This window comes from Myotis nattereri (assembly GCF_964212035.1).
Source record: "Myotis nattereri genome assembly, chromosome: 15".
Classification (NCBI taxonomy): Eukaryota; Metazoa; Chordata; class Mammalia; order Chiroptera; family Vespertilionidae; genus Myotis; species Myotis nattereri.
The window spans coordinates 7,287,885-7,302,500 of NC_138090.1; the positions used below are offsets into that span (position 1 = coordinate 7,287,885).

A 14,616-nucleotide genomic window follows, 5' to 3' on the forward strand; every position below is an offset into this window, starting at 1 on the left:
CGGCAGGGGCAGCCCCTGACCCACCCGTAAGGGACCCTTCCACCTCCCAGGGGACCAAACAATTCTACCCTCCTAATCGTCTCTGTAAATCCTGGCGGCCTCACCTTCCCCCTGGGACACGCCCTTCCTCCCAGCCCCAAGGGCCCCTCATCCAGGGCGGGGCCCTCACAGCCCCAGTGGTCCCCAGGCCTATCACACCCCCGACTGAGACAGTCTTACCACCGAACAAATACCAACTGAAATAAGCAGCACGCTCAGTGGCGCAGTAGACTCATTCCAGAAGCTCCTAGTCTCAGGGTGGACTGTAGCAAACAGCCCATGCCCTGGCTACTTGGGCAGCTCTATTCTAGACTCTCGAGGCTGCCAAACAACGCCCGTAGGCCAAACCCAGCCTGCTGCCCATTTTGTAAATAAAGTTTTATTGGAACACAGCCCTGCTCATTCGTTGACGTATTGCCGATGGCTGTTTTCACACGTCAGTGGCAGAGTTAAGTAATGACCAGAGATGGCATGACCCGCAAAGCCTGAAATCTTCCCTGTGAAGCATGTCCTCCCTCGCCTTCCCTTCTTACCAGCCACTCGCCTTCTAGCTTGGCCTCCCGGGGGGCTGTGTCAGGCTCTGGCGCTGGTTCCAGCTCCGCCTCCAGGTCGGGCTCCGGCTCTGGTTCCGCCCCCTCCTCCTCCTCCATCCTGGTCTTCTGTGGGGTCCCTGGGGGCTGAGGCAGCACCCTCTGGACCCAGCCCAACATCCTGACACCTGGAGAGCACAGAGTCCTCAGGCCTCCCCACCACGTGGGGGCCGCTTTGGTGGGTTACAGATTTCCCTTTCCTCTCCTCTTTTAAAATATGTTTGCATGCCAAAACCGGTTTGGCTCAGTGGATAGAGCGTCGGCCTGCGGACTGAAGGGTCCCGGGTTCGATTCCGGTCAAGGGCATGTACCTTGGTTGCGGGCACATCCCCAGTGGGAGATGTGCAGGAGGCAGCTGATCGATGTTTCTCTCTCATCGATGTTTGTAACTCTCTATCTCTCTCCCTTCCTCTCTGTAAAAAATCAATAAAATATATTAAAAAAATATATATATGTTTGCAATTATATCTCCAAGTAGCAATAGTCAGGCCCACAAACACATGTGTAGAAAGAGACTGATCACAACAGTGTTACAGCAGCAGATGAAAAAATTCACATATCCCTCAGCAGGAGACTGGTTATTGGAAAACACCTCAATGTGCACCTGTTGGATAAATTACACTCCGCGCAGTAACGGACTATTGTGGATCTGTCTGCACTAACATGGGAAGTTTTACATGCTCTAGTCATGAGCAAATCAGTTAGACTCAGAGTCCCTCAGTTTGCTTGTCTGTAAAATGGGGTATAAGTGCCTACTTTGTCGGGGTGACTGGAAGGATGAAATAAACTGGTTAGAACAGTGAGTTGCACACACTGGAAGCTTGATAAACGGCTGTGACTGTTATTTGGAGTAAAAATGCTTGTTGTGGAATATCATGTTCAGCATAACCCCCTTGCAAATTTTTATAAAAGCATTCTAATCGGTAAGTGGGAAATCTGTTTGAATACAGACAAAATTAACCTATTTTCATGATTTCAATGTTTTAAAGTAAAATGACAGGGAAGCCCCTTCTGCATGGTTTACTGGGACAGGTCAGCCCTGCCTTATATGGGTTCAGTTTCTGGTATCATTTTTACCTTCGGGGAAGAGGGAGCCCCCTCCCTCGTGATCAGATCCCCGCAGGAGTGTCTAGCCTAGCGGCGCCACACAGGTGAGGCTGTGCAAACTCCCAGCCCTGAATGGTCCCTTCCGGGTCATGCCCGCCCCAGCCCTGGGCAGCCGCCTCTGTCCCTGCTCCACCAAGGACCCCAGCCCCTGGCTGAAAAGGGCAGGCCCGGGCCCAGGATCCCTGCCCCAGGGCCCCGCTCCCTGAAGCCCATGGCCATGCTGCCTCCTTCTGCTCACAGCTCTGACTTCTGTCCCCACTCGGCCTCAGCAGCCAGCCTCCCCTACGAGGGGCTCAGCCTCCAAAAAAGTGAACTTGGGCAAGACATGACCCCTCCAGGCATCCATGGCCCTGCTGGGTGGGGTATAGACAGTGGCTGGGGCCCAGGCACCACTGTGGTCCTAGCTGTCCCTCTCAGGGCCCCCTTCCGACCAGCCTTTCAGAATCTTTTGAGGAGCTGGTGAAAATGTTGGTTCCTAGGCCCCAAGCCCTCTGCGGGCCTAGAATCTGCATTTCACCAGCTGCCCTGGGAGTCGGATGCACACTAAGGTTTGAGCCGCGCGGGGAGGGCCGGGGGAGGGAAGCCCTGGGTGCTCAGCCTCGCCTGGTTCTCCGTGTCTAAAGGCCTCGCTAGCAGGAGAGCATGGGGATCCCATCAGCAGGCCCAACACCACCTCATCCCCACTTACCTGCTCTGAGGCCAGCCACCAGCCAGGAAGTGCCTTCTCCCCACCACTCACAGCTGCCCTCTCAGACACCGGGATTAATTGACAGCACCTGGCAGGCGGGCCCTTAATTGACAGCACAGCACAGGGCCGTGTGCAAAGGATTAGCAGGTGCCAAATGGGGGTGGGGAGGAGGCTGATGCTCAGGGAGCCAACAGCAGCCCCCTAGAGGCCAGCAAGGAGTCTCGGGGGGGGGGGGCAGATTTGGGAGCCTCGGGGGACCCAGGGGCCTGGCTCCCACATACCTTGGCCAAGCTGCAGAGTGGCTGGTCAGAGAATGACAGCTTGGGGTCCCCGGGTGATCCTGGGAGACTCCTCCAAGTGGCAGGGGCTTGTCCACTCTCGGTCATCAGTGGCCGTACACCCCAGCCCCCCAGTGCCAAGGCCGAACTCAGGCGGAGTCTCTCTGGTCCCGAACCCTCGAATCCCGAGCAGCTGGGATGGGGCGGGGCCCCAGCAGCTCCTGCCGTGGGCTCTGCCCGAACCGCTGTGGCCCCAGGGCCAGGCCTTGAGGAAGGATCGAGGACTGAGGGGTGACTGACGGTGGGTGAGCTGGCCCCCTGAACTGAGGTGGGACCCTAGAGGGGAGACAGAGATCTCGGGAGGAGGACAAGAGGGACAGAGGCCTGGGACAGAGGGACGCTGAGGTGACAGGACCTGGACGGGCGGTGGGGTAGAGGGATGTTCAGCAAAGGGGTGGGAGCCTAACTCGATCTTCCACAGTATTTCTCGAGCTCTTCCTCCGCGCCCAACAGCGTGCCAGCCTTGGCCCATTGAGCAAGACAGGCATGGGGCCTGCCCTCCTGGAGCTTCTATTCAACGGAGGGGACAGAAGTAAACCAGATTAAGGACGAGTAAAGAAATATTGCAGCCCAGCTGGCGTGGCTCAGTGGTTGAGCATGGACCTATGAACCAGGAGGTCATGGTTCAATTCCCAGGTTGTGGGCTCGATCCCCAGGAGGAGGTGTGCATGAGGCAGCTGTTGATGTTGATGTTCCTCTCTCATCAGTGTCTCTATCTCTCTCTCCCTCTCCCTTCCTCTCTCTCTCTAAAAAAAAAATCAATAAAAACATATTTTAAAAAAAGAAATATTGCAAATGTTGCTGATTCCATGAAAGAAGCAAACAGGGCAGGGAGTAAGGGCTGGCAGGTGTCTGTGAAGAGGTAGACATGTGAGCTGAGACATGAAAAGCAAGATCTGAGTGAACGGTGGTGCAGACAGAGGATGCTGCCAAGGTGAAGTTCCCGCGGCTGGAATGACCTTGAATGCACCTGAGGAGGAGAGGGGCCGGGGCCGGGGCTCAGTGGGTGTAGGGAGAGTGGCAGGAGGTTAGGCCCAGAGATAGGCCCAGAGATAGGCCCAGGCAGGTCATGTCGGCCTGTAAGCCATGAGAAGATTGGGTTTTAGCTGATGGCCGCATGAGCCTGTCTTGTCTGTGGCTGCGACCATCGGTAAAGACAATCCATGGTTATACTACGTAGCAGGAAAACGGGTTACCGCTTGTAGGAAGTTGGGGCTGTGACTTGGAAGAGGTACTGGGAGCTCCTAGACTCTGTTTTTTGCTTTCTTCAGTTGGCATCTATTTTTTTAGAACAACTTCAAGAGGTATAATTTACGTGCCATAAATTTCACCCGTTTTAGTGTACAGTGATTTTTTAGTAAAATGCCTAAGCTAGGAAATTAGCACCCTCTAGTTTTAGAACATTCCCATCACCCATTCCCCCCCCCCCACTCCCCCCCAAGATCCCTCCTGTGACTTCCCATCCCACCCCAGCCCCAGGCAACCACTAATCTGCCTTCCGTCTCCAGGCTTTGCCTTTCGCGCACATTTTATATAAATGGATCGCACAATCCGTGGAGTGTTTTCGTGTGTGATTTCTTTCATAATGTTCTAGGCATCATGTTTTTGAGGGTCAGCCACATGATAGCACGTATCTTGGTTTCTTTTTCATTCTCAAGAGTATCCCCTGGTGTAGCTATAACACCGTCTGTTTATCTGTTCACCAGTCAGCAGACACTTGGGTTCTTGCCACGCTTGGGCCATTATAAAAAATGAACATTTGCGTGAAGTGTTTGTGTGGCCATATCTTTTCATTTATCTTGGGAAGATTCTTAGAGGTACAATTGCTGGGTCATATGTCAATTTATGTTTCCCTTTTTCTTTTTTAAGCTCAGAGCAGACGGGCGAAGGAGAGAGAGATAGAAACATCCATGATGAGAGCGAATCACGGATCAGTTGCCACCTACAGGCCCTCTACTGGGGATCAAGCCTGCAACCCGGGCATGGGCCCTGACGGGGATCAAACCGTGACCTCCTGGTTCATAGGTCGACACCCAACCATTGAGCCACACTGGCCAGGCTCTGTTTCACTTCCTGAGAAACTGCTAAACTTTTTTTGCAAAGTAGTGCCCCATGTCTTGACTTGCGTGGTAGTTACATGAGGTCTCATTCTATAAATTTTTGGTCACATTATTTATGCACTTTCTGTATTTTGTTACGTTTCACAGCTTTAAAATAGAAATAAATGGGGGGGAGGGGGGTGTGACTGAAGTCAACTCTGGGAGAGTTTTCCGTGAGCTGCGGGCTTGGGGATGCTGCCCTGGGGCTGTATGGAGCCCTGCAGGAGGAGCAACTGGGGAGCCAGATCCTACATGATCTCACAGGCTCAGCACCCACTCAGCACCCGGGCAGGCATATGCAAAGTACATATGCAAAGTATATGCAAATAGGTCAGGCTCTCCCAGGGGTCCCCCACCTTAGGGTCTCTCTCTACTGGTTGTGACCAAGGTGGTCACAGGCCCCAGGGCTTGGGGGTGCTGGGCTTAGGCACTTGTGACCTTGCTTTCTGGGAAGGAGGGAGGGAGGCTGCAGGGGGCTGGGATGATGTATCACCTGCTAATCCCTGTCCTGCTGAGGCCACAGCTCTTCCTGATCCCCTTATGCTGACCCTGGATACGGCCGCCACTAATCCCCGCCCCTGGAGCCCCAAGGACTGGCAGGCAGGGCAGTGCCCTTGTCTACGAGGTTTTCAAGGAGGGAGGGCCCTCCCAGACCCCAGACACCCCTCATGGCAGGGCCTGGGGCCCTTGCTTAACACCGATGGGAGCCTTGAGGCCCAGAGAGAGACAGTAACTAGTCCAGGATCACACCGCCTGCCCTGGCCAGCCCTGGCATGGCCATCCCCAGGGAGCCCGGCTCCCTGTCTGACATTTCCCAACAAGCCTGGCCTGTGCTGTGGCCCAGGGGACAGCAACCTTCAGGAAGGCTGAAATGGGGGGCAGGGGGGGCAGACAGAGGACCCCTGGCAGCAGGCTCTTCTCCCCAGAACCTGTGGTTGCTAGGGTTGCCAAGGAGTGCTGCCCTCACAATCAGGTTGCAATGGGCATTGTGTCTGCAGAACATTCTTTATTCCCCTACTGTCTTATAAGGCACTGGGCTTGGCCCACCTCCCTATCTCTTCCCCTCCCTGAGCAGCTGGAAGAAGAGAAAATCCTTATAAGCCCGAGCACTTGGGGCCTGAGCCCTGCAGATCAGGTAGCCACTGTGGGTGGGTCAGGGGCAGAGGGTCCTCCCTTCCCTGCTCTACTCCCTGTCCCTCCCCCTGCAAGCCCATCCCTGTGCCCTCTCCCTGCTCCTCCATGGTCCTAGGTCCTCGCCTCCTGCCCACCTACCACCACCTCCATCTCTCACCTCTAACTGGGCTCAGGAAGGAAATGAGCTGAGTCAACAAATCCTCACTACAATTGAAAAGGCGGAATGGCTCCTGGGAATGCCTGCTTTTTAAAGGGAGGCGCTGCCCAGGGAGCAATGTTTCCCCAGCTCCTATCTATCTTGTCTCTTCCCTTCTTTAAAATGCCTTTGCTCCCTGTAGAATTTTAAGTAAATGCCAGAGGCCTTAGCTAAGGCCAAAAGTCCATAATTAGTTCTCATTCTGATCTAAATCTGAACCCAGTTGCTGCTGCTGCTTCCTGCTCCTTATTTAAGAATAGGCTCAAATGCCACCTCCTGTAGACCATTCCCCAAATGCCACAACCCCAGCCTCCCCAGACGCACACACCCCTGTCCTGACCCTGTCAGAGCCCTTAGCACATCCTGGGTGTACCATGTTGTCCGATTGCCCCTGCCACCACACAGGGAGCTCATGAAAACATAAAAAAGATCTGGCATACAGTAGGTGCTCAATAAATGTCAGGCCAGAAGACAAATCCGCACTGGCCAAGGTGGTGTTCCGATGCTGAAGCGTGTCTGGCTGACCTGAGCCCAGGGTGAACCCCTTTGTACTCCTTGCTCCCCAGCTATGGCCCGCATCATCGACCTGGTGCCCTGGGACGATGGCTCCAGCCACGTGTACGCGTCCCCAGCCATCCTGCTCCCGATGGAGCGGCAGAGAAACCAGTTGGCCGGCGTGAAGCAGCAGCTCTACCACCCGGCCCTGCCCAGCCTGCGCCGCATGGACATGGATAATGCCAGGGCTTGCCTGTCGGACGAGCACTGCCAGACCACCACCTACTGCCGCAAAGGTCAGGCCACCTGGCCCGCTGCTGGGGCCCCTGGGTCTTTGGCAAAGGGGTGGATGGTTTGGAGGAGAGAGATCTGGGAGTGCAAGGCCATGAGTGGCAGGTGGAAGCAACCAAGGGGCTAGTCCCAGCTCTGCTACTTCCTACCCAGGAAACCTCACAAGGTCTGAGCCTCTGTTTCCTTATCAGCAAAATGGGGTTGATAATGGGACCTGCCTCCCAAGGCCCAGTGTGAGGTTCAAATGAGATAAGGCAGGAAAACCAATTAGACTAGTGCCTGGCACCTAACAGGTCTCAACGCGTGGCGCATATTGATGTAGATGTTATTATTATTCATGGAGAACAACTGTGCAGAGGTCAGCAGTCGCAGCAGCAGGAATTAATAATAAAAGCACTAATAACAACTTCTGCCCAATCCTCTCTCCATCTGGGAAATACGAGGAAATATTTTTTCCATTTGTCTTTTGACTTCTCGTGTTGTTCTTTGCAATGCAGAAGTTTATTTTTATGTAGCCAAAGTTATCAACTTTTTCTTTAAGGCTCCCAGATTTAGAGTTGGCACAGCCTTCCCCACCCCAAGATTAGGAAGAAATTTACCCATGCTTTCTTTCTTTTCTTTTTTCTAAAGATTATTTTTAATTGATTTTTTTAAGAGAGAGAAAGGGAAAGGAGGGGGAGGAGGAGGAGAAGGGAGACAGAGAGGCGGGGGAGATATCCATCAGCTGCCTCTTGCATGTCCCCTACGGGGGATCAAACTAGCAACCTTTCAGTGCATGGGATGATACCCAACCAACTCAGGCACACTGGCCAGTGCTACCCATGTTTTCTTCTAGTACTTCTATAGTTTCTTTTCTCTTAATATTGAAATATTTGATCTTTTGGAGTTTATTCTGTTGTAAGCCATATTAAGTAAAAATCCACTTTCTCTTCGTTTTCTTAAAGTTGTCAAATATTTTCCCTCAACAAAATTTTAAGCAGGGTGGGCCAAACCTCTTCTGGTGCGGGCCTGCGACTGCTGTGCAGGAGGCATCTCCTCTCCCTTCCTCTTCCTTCTGCAGATGACTTTGACAACGCACACTACACACTCCTCGGTGTCCCCAACAAACCCCTGCAGTGCTTGGTGAGTGAGTGTCCTCTGCTCCTGGCCCTGGGTTTGCTCAGGGGAAAGGAAGAAGGCCTCGCCTGCACCCAGCCCCAGGCGCCTCTGGTCTTGGGCTCTACTCCGGCCGCCGCCTGGGGACCCTGGTCCCCTTCCCGTCTCCGTCAGGGGCTTCAGGAGCCCCTCGGTCAGATTAGTGCCAAGTGTCAGCTTCGCCCTCCAGGGTAGTTTGCGTCGGCCCCCCAGGCTTCTGCATCTGCCCCTGGGGTCCTGACTCCCATCGCCCGGTCAGGACATCACCGCCACTGGCCAGAAGATCCGCCACAGGAGCCGCGAGGGAAAGCTGGCGCCCATCCCCCCGGGCATCAACCGAATCAGCTGGCCCAGCTTCACACGCGCCATCGAGGACTGGTCCCGTTTCGTGTCCTCTGCCGGCGAGTTCAAGCTGCCCTGCCCGAGCCAGAGGGGTAAGTCTCCCTGGCGCGGAGGATGCCCTGGGGCGGGAGAGGTAGCAGAGCCGCGGGAGCCTGGAGTCCGGGATCCGCAGCGCTGACTACGGACAGGGGAGGGGGGTGGGGGTGGCGCTCCAGCAAGGACAGGGCGGGGAAGCTGGGGAGCAGTGCGGGCACTGAGAGAGGGAAGGGCTGAGACGCATTGAGGGACATGGAAGCGAGGTTGGTCGTAGGGACAGGGTGGAGCCAGGTACGAGCCAGGAGCCCTTGGGCTGAGGCTGAGGCTGAGCCCAGGGTGGGTTCTGCGACCCGCGAAGAAGGGTCTGGAGGCGGGGCTTGTTCCCCCCGCTCAGTGGAGGTGGGACAGGTTCTAAGCAGGTGTGGGCGGGGCTTGGTCTAGGGGCGGGGCTCAGGTGAGCGAGAGGGCGGGGCTTGTCCTGGCCATGCAGTTCAGGCGGGACCTGTTCTAGGAGCAGGTGTGGGCGGGGCGGGGCCCAGGGGCGGGGCTCAGGTGAGAGAGGGCGGGGCTTGCTCCGAGTGTGCTCGGGGCGGGAGATGGGCGCTCTCTCCGCAGCCGAGAGTTTCAGCGGCTACGCGGTGCGCTATTTGAAGCCGGAGTTGACCCAGAACTGGCGGGTAGGCAGGGCTGCGCTGGCCCGTCCTTGGGGCCCGGCAGGGTGGAGGGAGGAACGGCTAACCCGGGATGGGGCGTGGGCAGAGGGAGGGTCTCCCAGTCCTCAGGGTCGAGATCTCCCGCAGAGAGCGCTGTGTGGGGCGTGAGCGGGGTGGGGTTGGGGGGTGCGTGTCTCCCGGCTCACGGACCACCCCCATCCCTCTGGCCTGCCCCAGTACTGTCTCAACCAGAACCCCAGCCTGGACCGCTACGGACAGAAGCCCCTGCCTTTCGATTCCCTGTAAGTGAGGCCACAGCCTTCCCCCCACCCCTCCCCGCCCTGGACCCCTGTGAGACGAGGGAAAATTCGTTGGCTCCACTACACCACAAGAAAATCGCAATTTCAAAATGAATAGCTGTTGAACTTCTGCCGAACGGAGCCCCCTGTCCCCCAGTCCCTGGCAACCTCACCCTTTCGGGTGGGCGAAGGTGCAGCGTAATCCTGGTGGCCTGGAGGCTCCCGAGGTGGGAGCCAGGTTTCCGGGGAGCGAGGTTCCCTAAGATGGGAATGCGCCTCCCCACCCCGGTTCACCCTCCTCCCTCTCCCACAGGAATGCGTTCCGACAATTTGGCTCCAAATACAGGTAGGGAACTGCCCCGCCCGCCCCACACCTGGCCTTCCCTCCCTCTGCCTGGGCTCCTGGGCGAGGGGAGGCTCCAAGGGTTAGAGAGAGCCGCTGCCTTCCAGAGACCCGCCCAGGCAGGAGCGCAGCCCACCTGGAGGGGGGTGTGGGGAGGGAGGCAGAGAGCTTGTCCCACCCAATGTGCCCCCGGCCATGCAGGGTTGGAAGGGTTACCCAAGAGGAGAACAGGGGCCAGACAAGCAGACAGATATAAGAAACATGATGGAGAGGGTCAGGGCTGCCCTCCGGGATGCAGAGCTGGCAGGAGCAGGCGCAAGTGTTCTCAGCCCGAGTGTGCACGACATTCAAGCGTCTGCCTCATTTGGCCGGCTCCCACCTCTCCAGCCCCATTCTCTTCATCAGTCCGCAGTCTCCTGGACGTGCGACCCAAGCCACCAGCACAACCACATGCTCCACACCTTCGCCTGTGCTGATCCTTCTGTGCCTGAAAAGTCCTCTTCAGTCTTTACAGCCCAACCCAAGGATATCCCACCCTTGAAGTCGCCCCTCTGCCTCTCCCCTCCAGTGCAAACCCCCTCCCTAGGGGTGGTGTCCCTATCTGATGGTGCACAGGCTGCTGTGTCCTAATGATTGATGGGAAGCTGGCTTCTCTCGCCCACCCTGCACACACGCAGGGAGCACGTGCTATTCTGTTACTAACATATAAGGCCTGCCAGCGCGGTTCACTAAAGGGTTGAACATGAGAAATGCGGTGCATGGTTGGGGATCACAGGGAGAGAAAGGTGAGGCAAACCGGAAGGGAGTGGGCTTGGAAGTCAAGCAGAGCAACTGAAAATATAACAAGGGAAACAGGGAGCCATTGAAGGTTCTTGAGCCAAAGAAAGGCAGGCGGAAGCTGTGTTTTCAGAGCTTTGAGGGCAGGAAGGTGGGTTGGGGGCGGGGGGTAGACATCCTGATTTTCCCCCAGGATGCCCCAGAGGCGCCCACCTCACCCCAGTTTCTCTCCACAGTCGTGTCAACTACCTGACCCCCTGGCACTAATCTGTGAAAAGGAGGCCGATGCCCAGGCTGCTGGACCATGCCAGCTCAGTTTCCCAGCTGGACAGAGAGGGTACGGTGGCAGCCCCCATCTCCCCAAGAGTTCATCCTCACTGGAAATAAACCTAATGCTCCCACAGGAAGGCACCAGGCTCATATCCTGTGTGTGTGAGTGAGTGTGTGTGTGTGTGTGTGTGTGTGTGTGTGTGGCAGGGGCTGGGAGTGGCCAGGACCTGCAGATGACAATATCTTACCCTTTCCTGCCCCTACCGACTCCTGCAGGACTGGTGGGGTGGGAGGAAAAGTCTGGCGACCCCGGGAAAGAGCCAGGATCTAAGCCCCGAGGCCCAGCTGGGGGTGAGATGCAGAAGCAGGCTGAGAATTGGGGTTTCCTTGTGCCCCTATCCCCTGCTTGTAGCCCCACAAGCAAGTCCCCTCCACCTCGGACTGTGAACTTGAGCCCTAAAGAGAAAAGAAGAGGTTCAAAGGGGATTTTTAGACACCATACCAGTATGCCAGGAGTGGGGGGAAGGTGGCGGGGGGCGGGGGGGCTGGGGCTGGAGAGGTGGAGGCAGGCTTGGAGGGCTGGCTGGGCCTGGGCACTCTTCCTGGCACAGCAGAGAGTAGAAGTAAGATGAGGGCCCCAGGCCACTCAGAGAAGCAAGTTTCCTGCTCCACAGGCACTGCCAGTGAACATACCATGTGAGCAAACAGTTGTCTGCTCTACCCAGTGCTGGCGGGTGAGCAAAGGCAGGCATGCAGGCCGGTGGGGACGGACGCCCACCGTGACGAGGAGACCCACAGGCCCTCCCCACCCGGCCCTCTTTCCACCTTCTCTCTGGGCCCTGAGGAGGGCCAGGCATTCCAGCGGAATCTGTGAATCTACGGAAGGTCAGGCTTTTCCTGGATGCATGACCTTCAAGGAACAAAGAAACCCGCCAGCGTGAGGATAGCAGCTTATCCCAGGGAGCCTGGCCCGCCCGGAGAGAGGGGGAGCAGGGGGTGGGGGCGGGGGTCTGAGAGTCAGGAGGGAGGACTGGAGACCAGAGAAGGCCCTCCACCAGGTGCCTGCGGAGGCCCGGGCTCTTTATAAAGCTGCTCCGCACAGATGGGAAGACGGAGCGGCTTCAACCTCTGAGGAAGCGGAGGGCCGGCCGCCCCCTCTGCCTGCTGGGAAAGAGCTTTCCTGCTCCCCTGGCCAGACCCAGCGCCAGCTCCAGTCCCGGCCATTGTTCCGGCTTCCTGGTCAACTGCAGTGGGTGGAGCCAGAGCCCCAGGCTCCAGTGGCTGGAGCTGGAGGCCTGTGAGGTCCCAGCCCCACTGCCCGTCCCCCACCTGGTCAGCCCCAGCAGTGCCAGGCTATTTTTATCACTAACGGCATGGCTTTGGGCAGCCCCTGGATATCTCAAGGGTCTGCCCTGCCCATCTCACGGGGATGGCATGAGGCTCAGGCCAGCTGGGGGGTCGGACGGGTCTGGGGAACAGGGTGTCGGAGGGGAGTGGGACACCCCTGACACTCAGATGGGAGAGCTAGTCCGGCTCCCTCTCTCCTCTGCCCTCCCCGTGCCCTGCTTTCCTGAGTGCCCACTACGTGCCAAACACTGCACACAGTGAGGGCAATGTCACCTCACCGTGCCCTCGCCCTAAGCCCAGAGGAGAGCATTACTGGCTCCATTTCACAGATAAGGAAAATGAGGCTCAGAAAGTCCAACAACCTGGCACTGATGAGCGACAGCGGCGGGACACGAGCCGGCTGTGACTGTGTGCTCTTCACCACGCCACCACGCCACTGCCACCACAGCTCATGCGCACAGGGGCCCCTCCCACTGTCCCCTGTGGGGCGGAGCACAGAGCCAGCCACACAGTGGGAGTTTGACAGAGCTGCCAGGATGATGGGTCCCAAGGGAAGTTGTCTTTGGTGGCCCTGCCTGCCCCGGCGATGACCTGTGGACCCTGGGAGAACGCCCCCACCCCCACCAGGGCAGTGCCTCTCCCCAGCCAGCGGGAATTACTAACTCCAAAAGGCAGAGTTTATGCCAGCCTCCCCCTCTGGCTCCTCCCAGCTCTGGCTCTCATCCGTATGTCCTCCTCCCCACAAGGTACCACTCTCTTGCCGTACCGTCAGTGGTTGGGGCGAAGGGAATGATCACCCAGAGACTAAAGAAGGCGGCGCCAGTGTGCCACCCTGGTCACAACGTCTGAAGTTCCCCTGTGAAAATGCTACTCTCTAAGACAGGGGTGGGGAACCCTTTTTCTGCTGAGGGCCATTTGGATATTTATATCACCATTTGCTTAATATAATTCACTTAATATAAATTTATGTTGCTATGAAAGGAAGCTGCTAATTTATTGAATTTTGAGTCCCGCATGCAGTTGCCTTGGCAGGGCCAGACCAAATGGTTTCCCAGGCCTTATACGGCCCACAGGCCGGACATCCCCCACCCCTGCTCTAGGAGGAGGACAGTCGCATCAGATGTGGGACAGGTGAGAGAGGGACCTGTGTGTGTGGCCGGGTGCGTTGCGCAGCTGCGTAAGCCAGTTTGTGCCGTTCCTGTCACTTACAACCAAGAGAACGCAGACGGAGACAGGCGGGCAGCAGGCTGGAGGCCAGGAGGGACGCGGAGGGAAAAGGAGATGTGGATCGATCCTGTCACCTTCCCAGAATCAGAGCCTCGGGTCTCTGAGGGCCTTCGGAGATCAGGGGTCAAGACCCCTGCTTCGGATGGAGAATTAAGGCCCCAAGAGGAGCAGAGAAAGGCCTGTGGTCCCTTGTTCGCAAAGGGCTAGGACTTGACACTGAGCCTCCGGGCTTCATGCACAGTCCTGGTTGGGCCCAGGCTGGAGCGCAGAGGCTGAGGGCCAGGTGGGAGCTGGAGGGGCCTCGGTGGTTTGTGAAGGGAAGCAGGGGTAGTGACAAAGGAAGAAAAGGTCATTGCAGGCTCCACGTGGGCTCAGCCTTTCCCAGCAGGGGCGGGCTGCTCCTACCTCTGGTGCACGCAGACCATCCTCCGTTCGGGAAGGAGGACCTGAAGCTATAAATCACCAGGCACATGCCAGTGCTTTCCAGGCATCTCTGGGGAGTGGCTGGGGTTTGCCTGAGCTCATGCAGCTACAGGGGAAGCCGGGATCCGAGCCTGGCACAGGCACCAAGGACCGGGTGTCCTCTAGCTGAGTGGTGGCCGCCGGCAGAGGAACCACATGGTTTCTCAGTCTCGGGGGCGGGGTCCTCCTGTGGCCACACACAGAGGAAATAAGAGAAGTGTGAGGTCCAGGTCATATCTGGGGTCCCGTCCCCCCCAGCCTTTCCACTAAGCCTTCTGTACCCATTTTTGAGCCCCTGCATTGTGGGCAGCTCCCTGTCTTCTTGATTTTCTAGCCTCAACTCCCACCCCCACCCCCAGGACAGCGTGTCTTTGCTGACCGCCCTCCACTGGCTCTCAGATGCCCCAACCTGGGGAGGTTGTTTCTCCCTCTCTATCCCCGCCTCCGCCCTTGCCTTTGAGAAATGGAAGAAGTTTGAGCTGGAGTTGGGCCGCTGGGAGGCAGGGATGGGGTACAGGAGAAAGGGGGTGTAGGAGGGCTGAGACGGGAAGCAGCTGGGTTGGGCATGCAGACGGATCACAGGCGAGTGGAAGCGGGTGAGAGCAGGCACTCCTCTGGGTCCGTCGCTGCTCTCGGCAGGCGCTGGTTTTCCACTGGGGCTGAGCAAGCGGCTTCTGACCATCCATGACCTGCTCGTCCTGGCGACCCAGGGCTGCAGAGCCATTTCTGAGGGTCCCAGGTATCCTGCG

At 57.2% G+C, this 14,616-nt stretch overlaps 3 protein-coding genes across 3 annotated transcripts in view; 2 read left to right on the forward strand and 1 right to left on the reverse strand.

Annotated features, from left to right (window-relative positions):
• The window catches only part of CNGB1 (cyclic nucleotide gated channel subunit beta 1), a gene marked incomplete at its 5' end in the record, with an annotated part of 47,738 nt that extends 46,989 nt beyond the window's left edge, over nucleotides 1-749 (reverse strand). The window contains one exon of the mRNA XM_081108346.1: nucleotides 573-749. Coding sequence (XP_080964472.1) covers nucleotides 573-749 — 177 coding nt within the window. The remainder of the gene's footprint in view (nucleotides 1-572) is intronic.
• The window catches only part of NLRC5 (NLR family CARD domain containing 5), a 940,085-nt gene that overhangs the window by 615,972 nt on the left and 309,497 nt on the right, over nucleotides 1-14,616 (forward strand). The window lies entirely within an intron of this gene.
• On the forward strand, nucleotides 6,760-10,828 carry SPMIP8 (sperm microtubule inner protein 8; the record flags this gene model as incomplete). The annotated part of the gene is made up of 7 exons (XM_081108010.1): nucleotides 6,760-6,982; nucleotides 8,038-8,099; nucleotides 8,371-8,545; nucleotides 9,105-9,166; nucleotides 9,380-9,444; nucleotides 9,755-9,787; nucleotides 10,798-10,828. 7 exons carry the CDS (start codon nucleotides 6,760-6,762, stop codon nucleotides 10,826-10,828), a joined length of 651 nt encoding a protein of 216 aa, XP_080964136.1.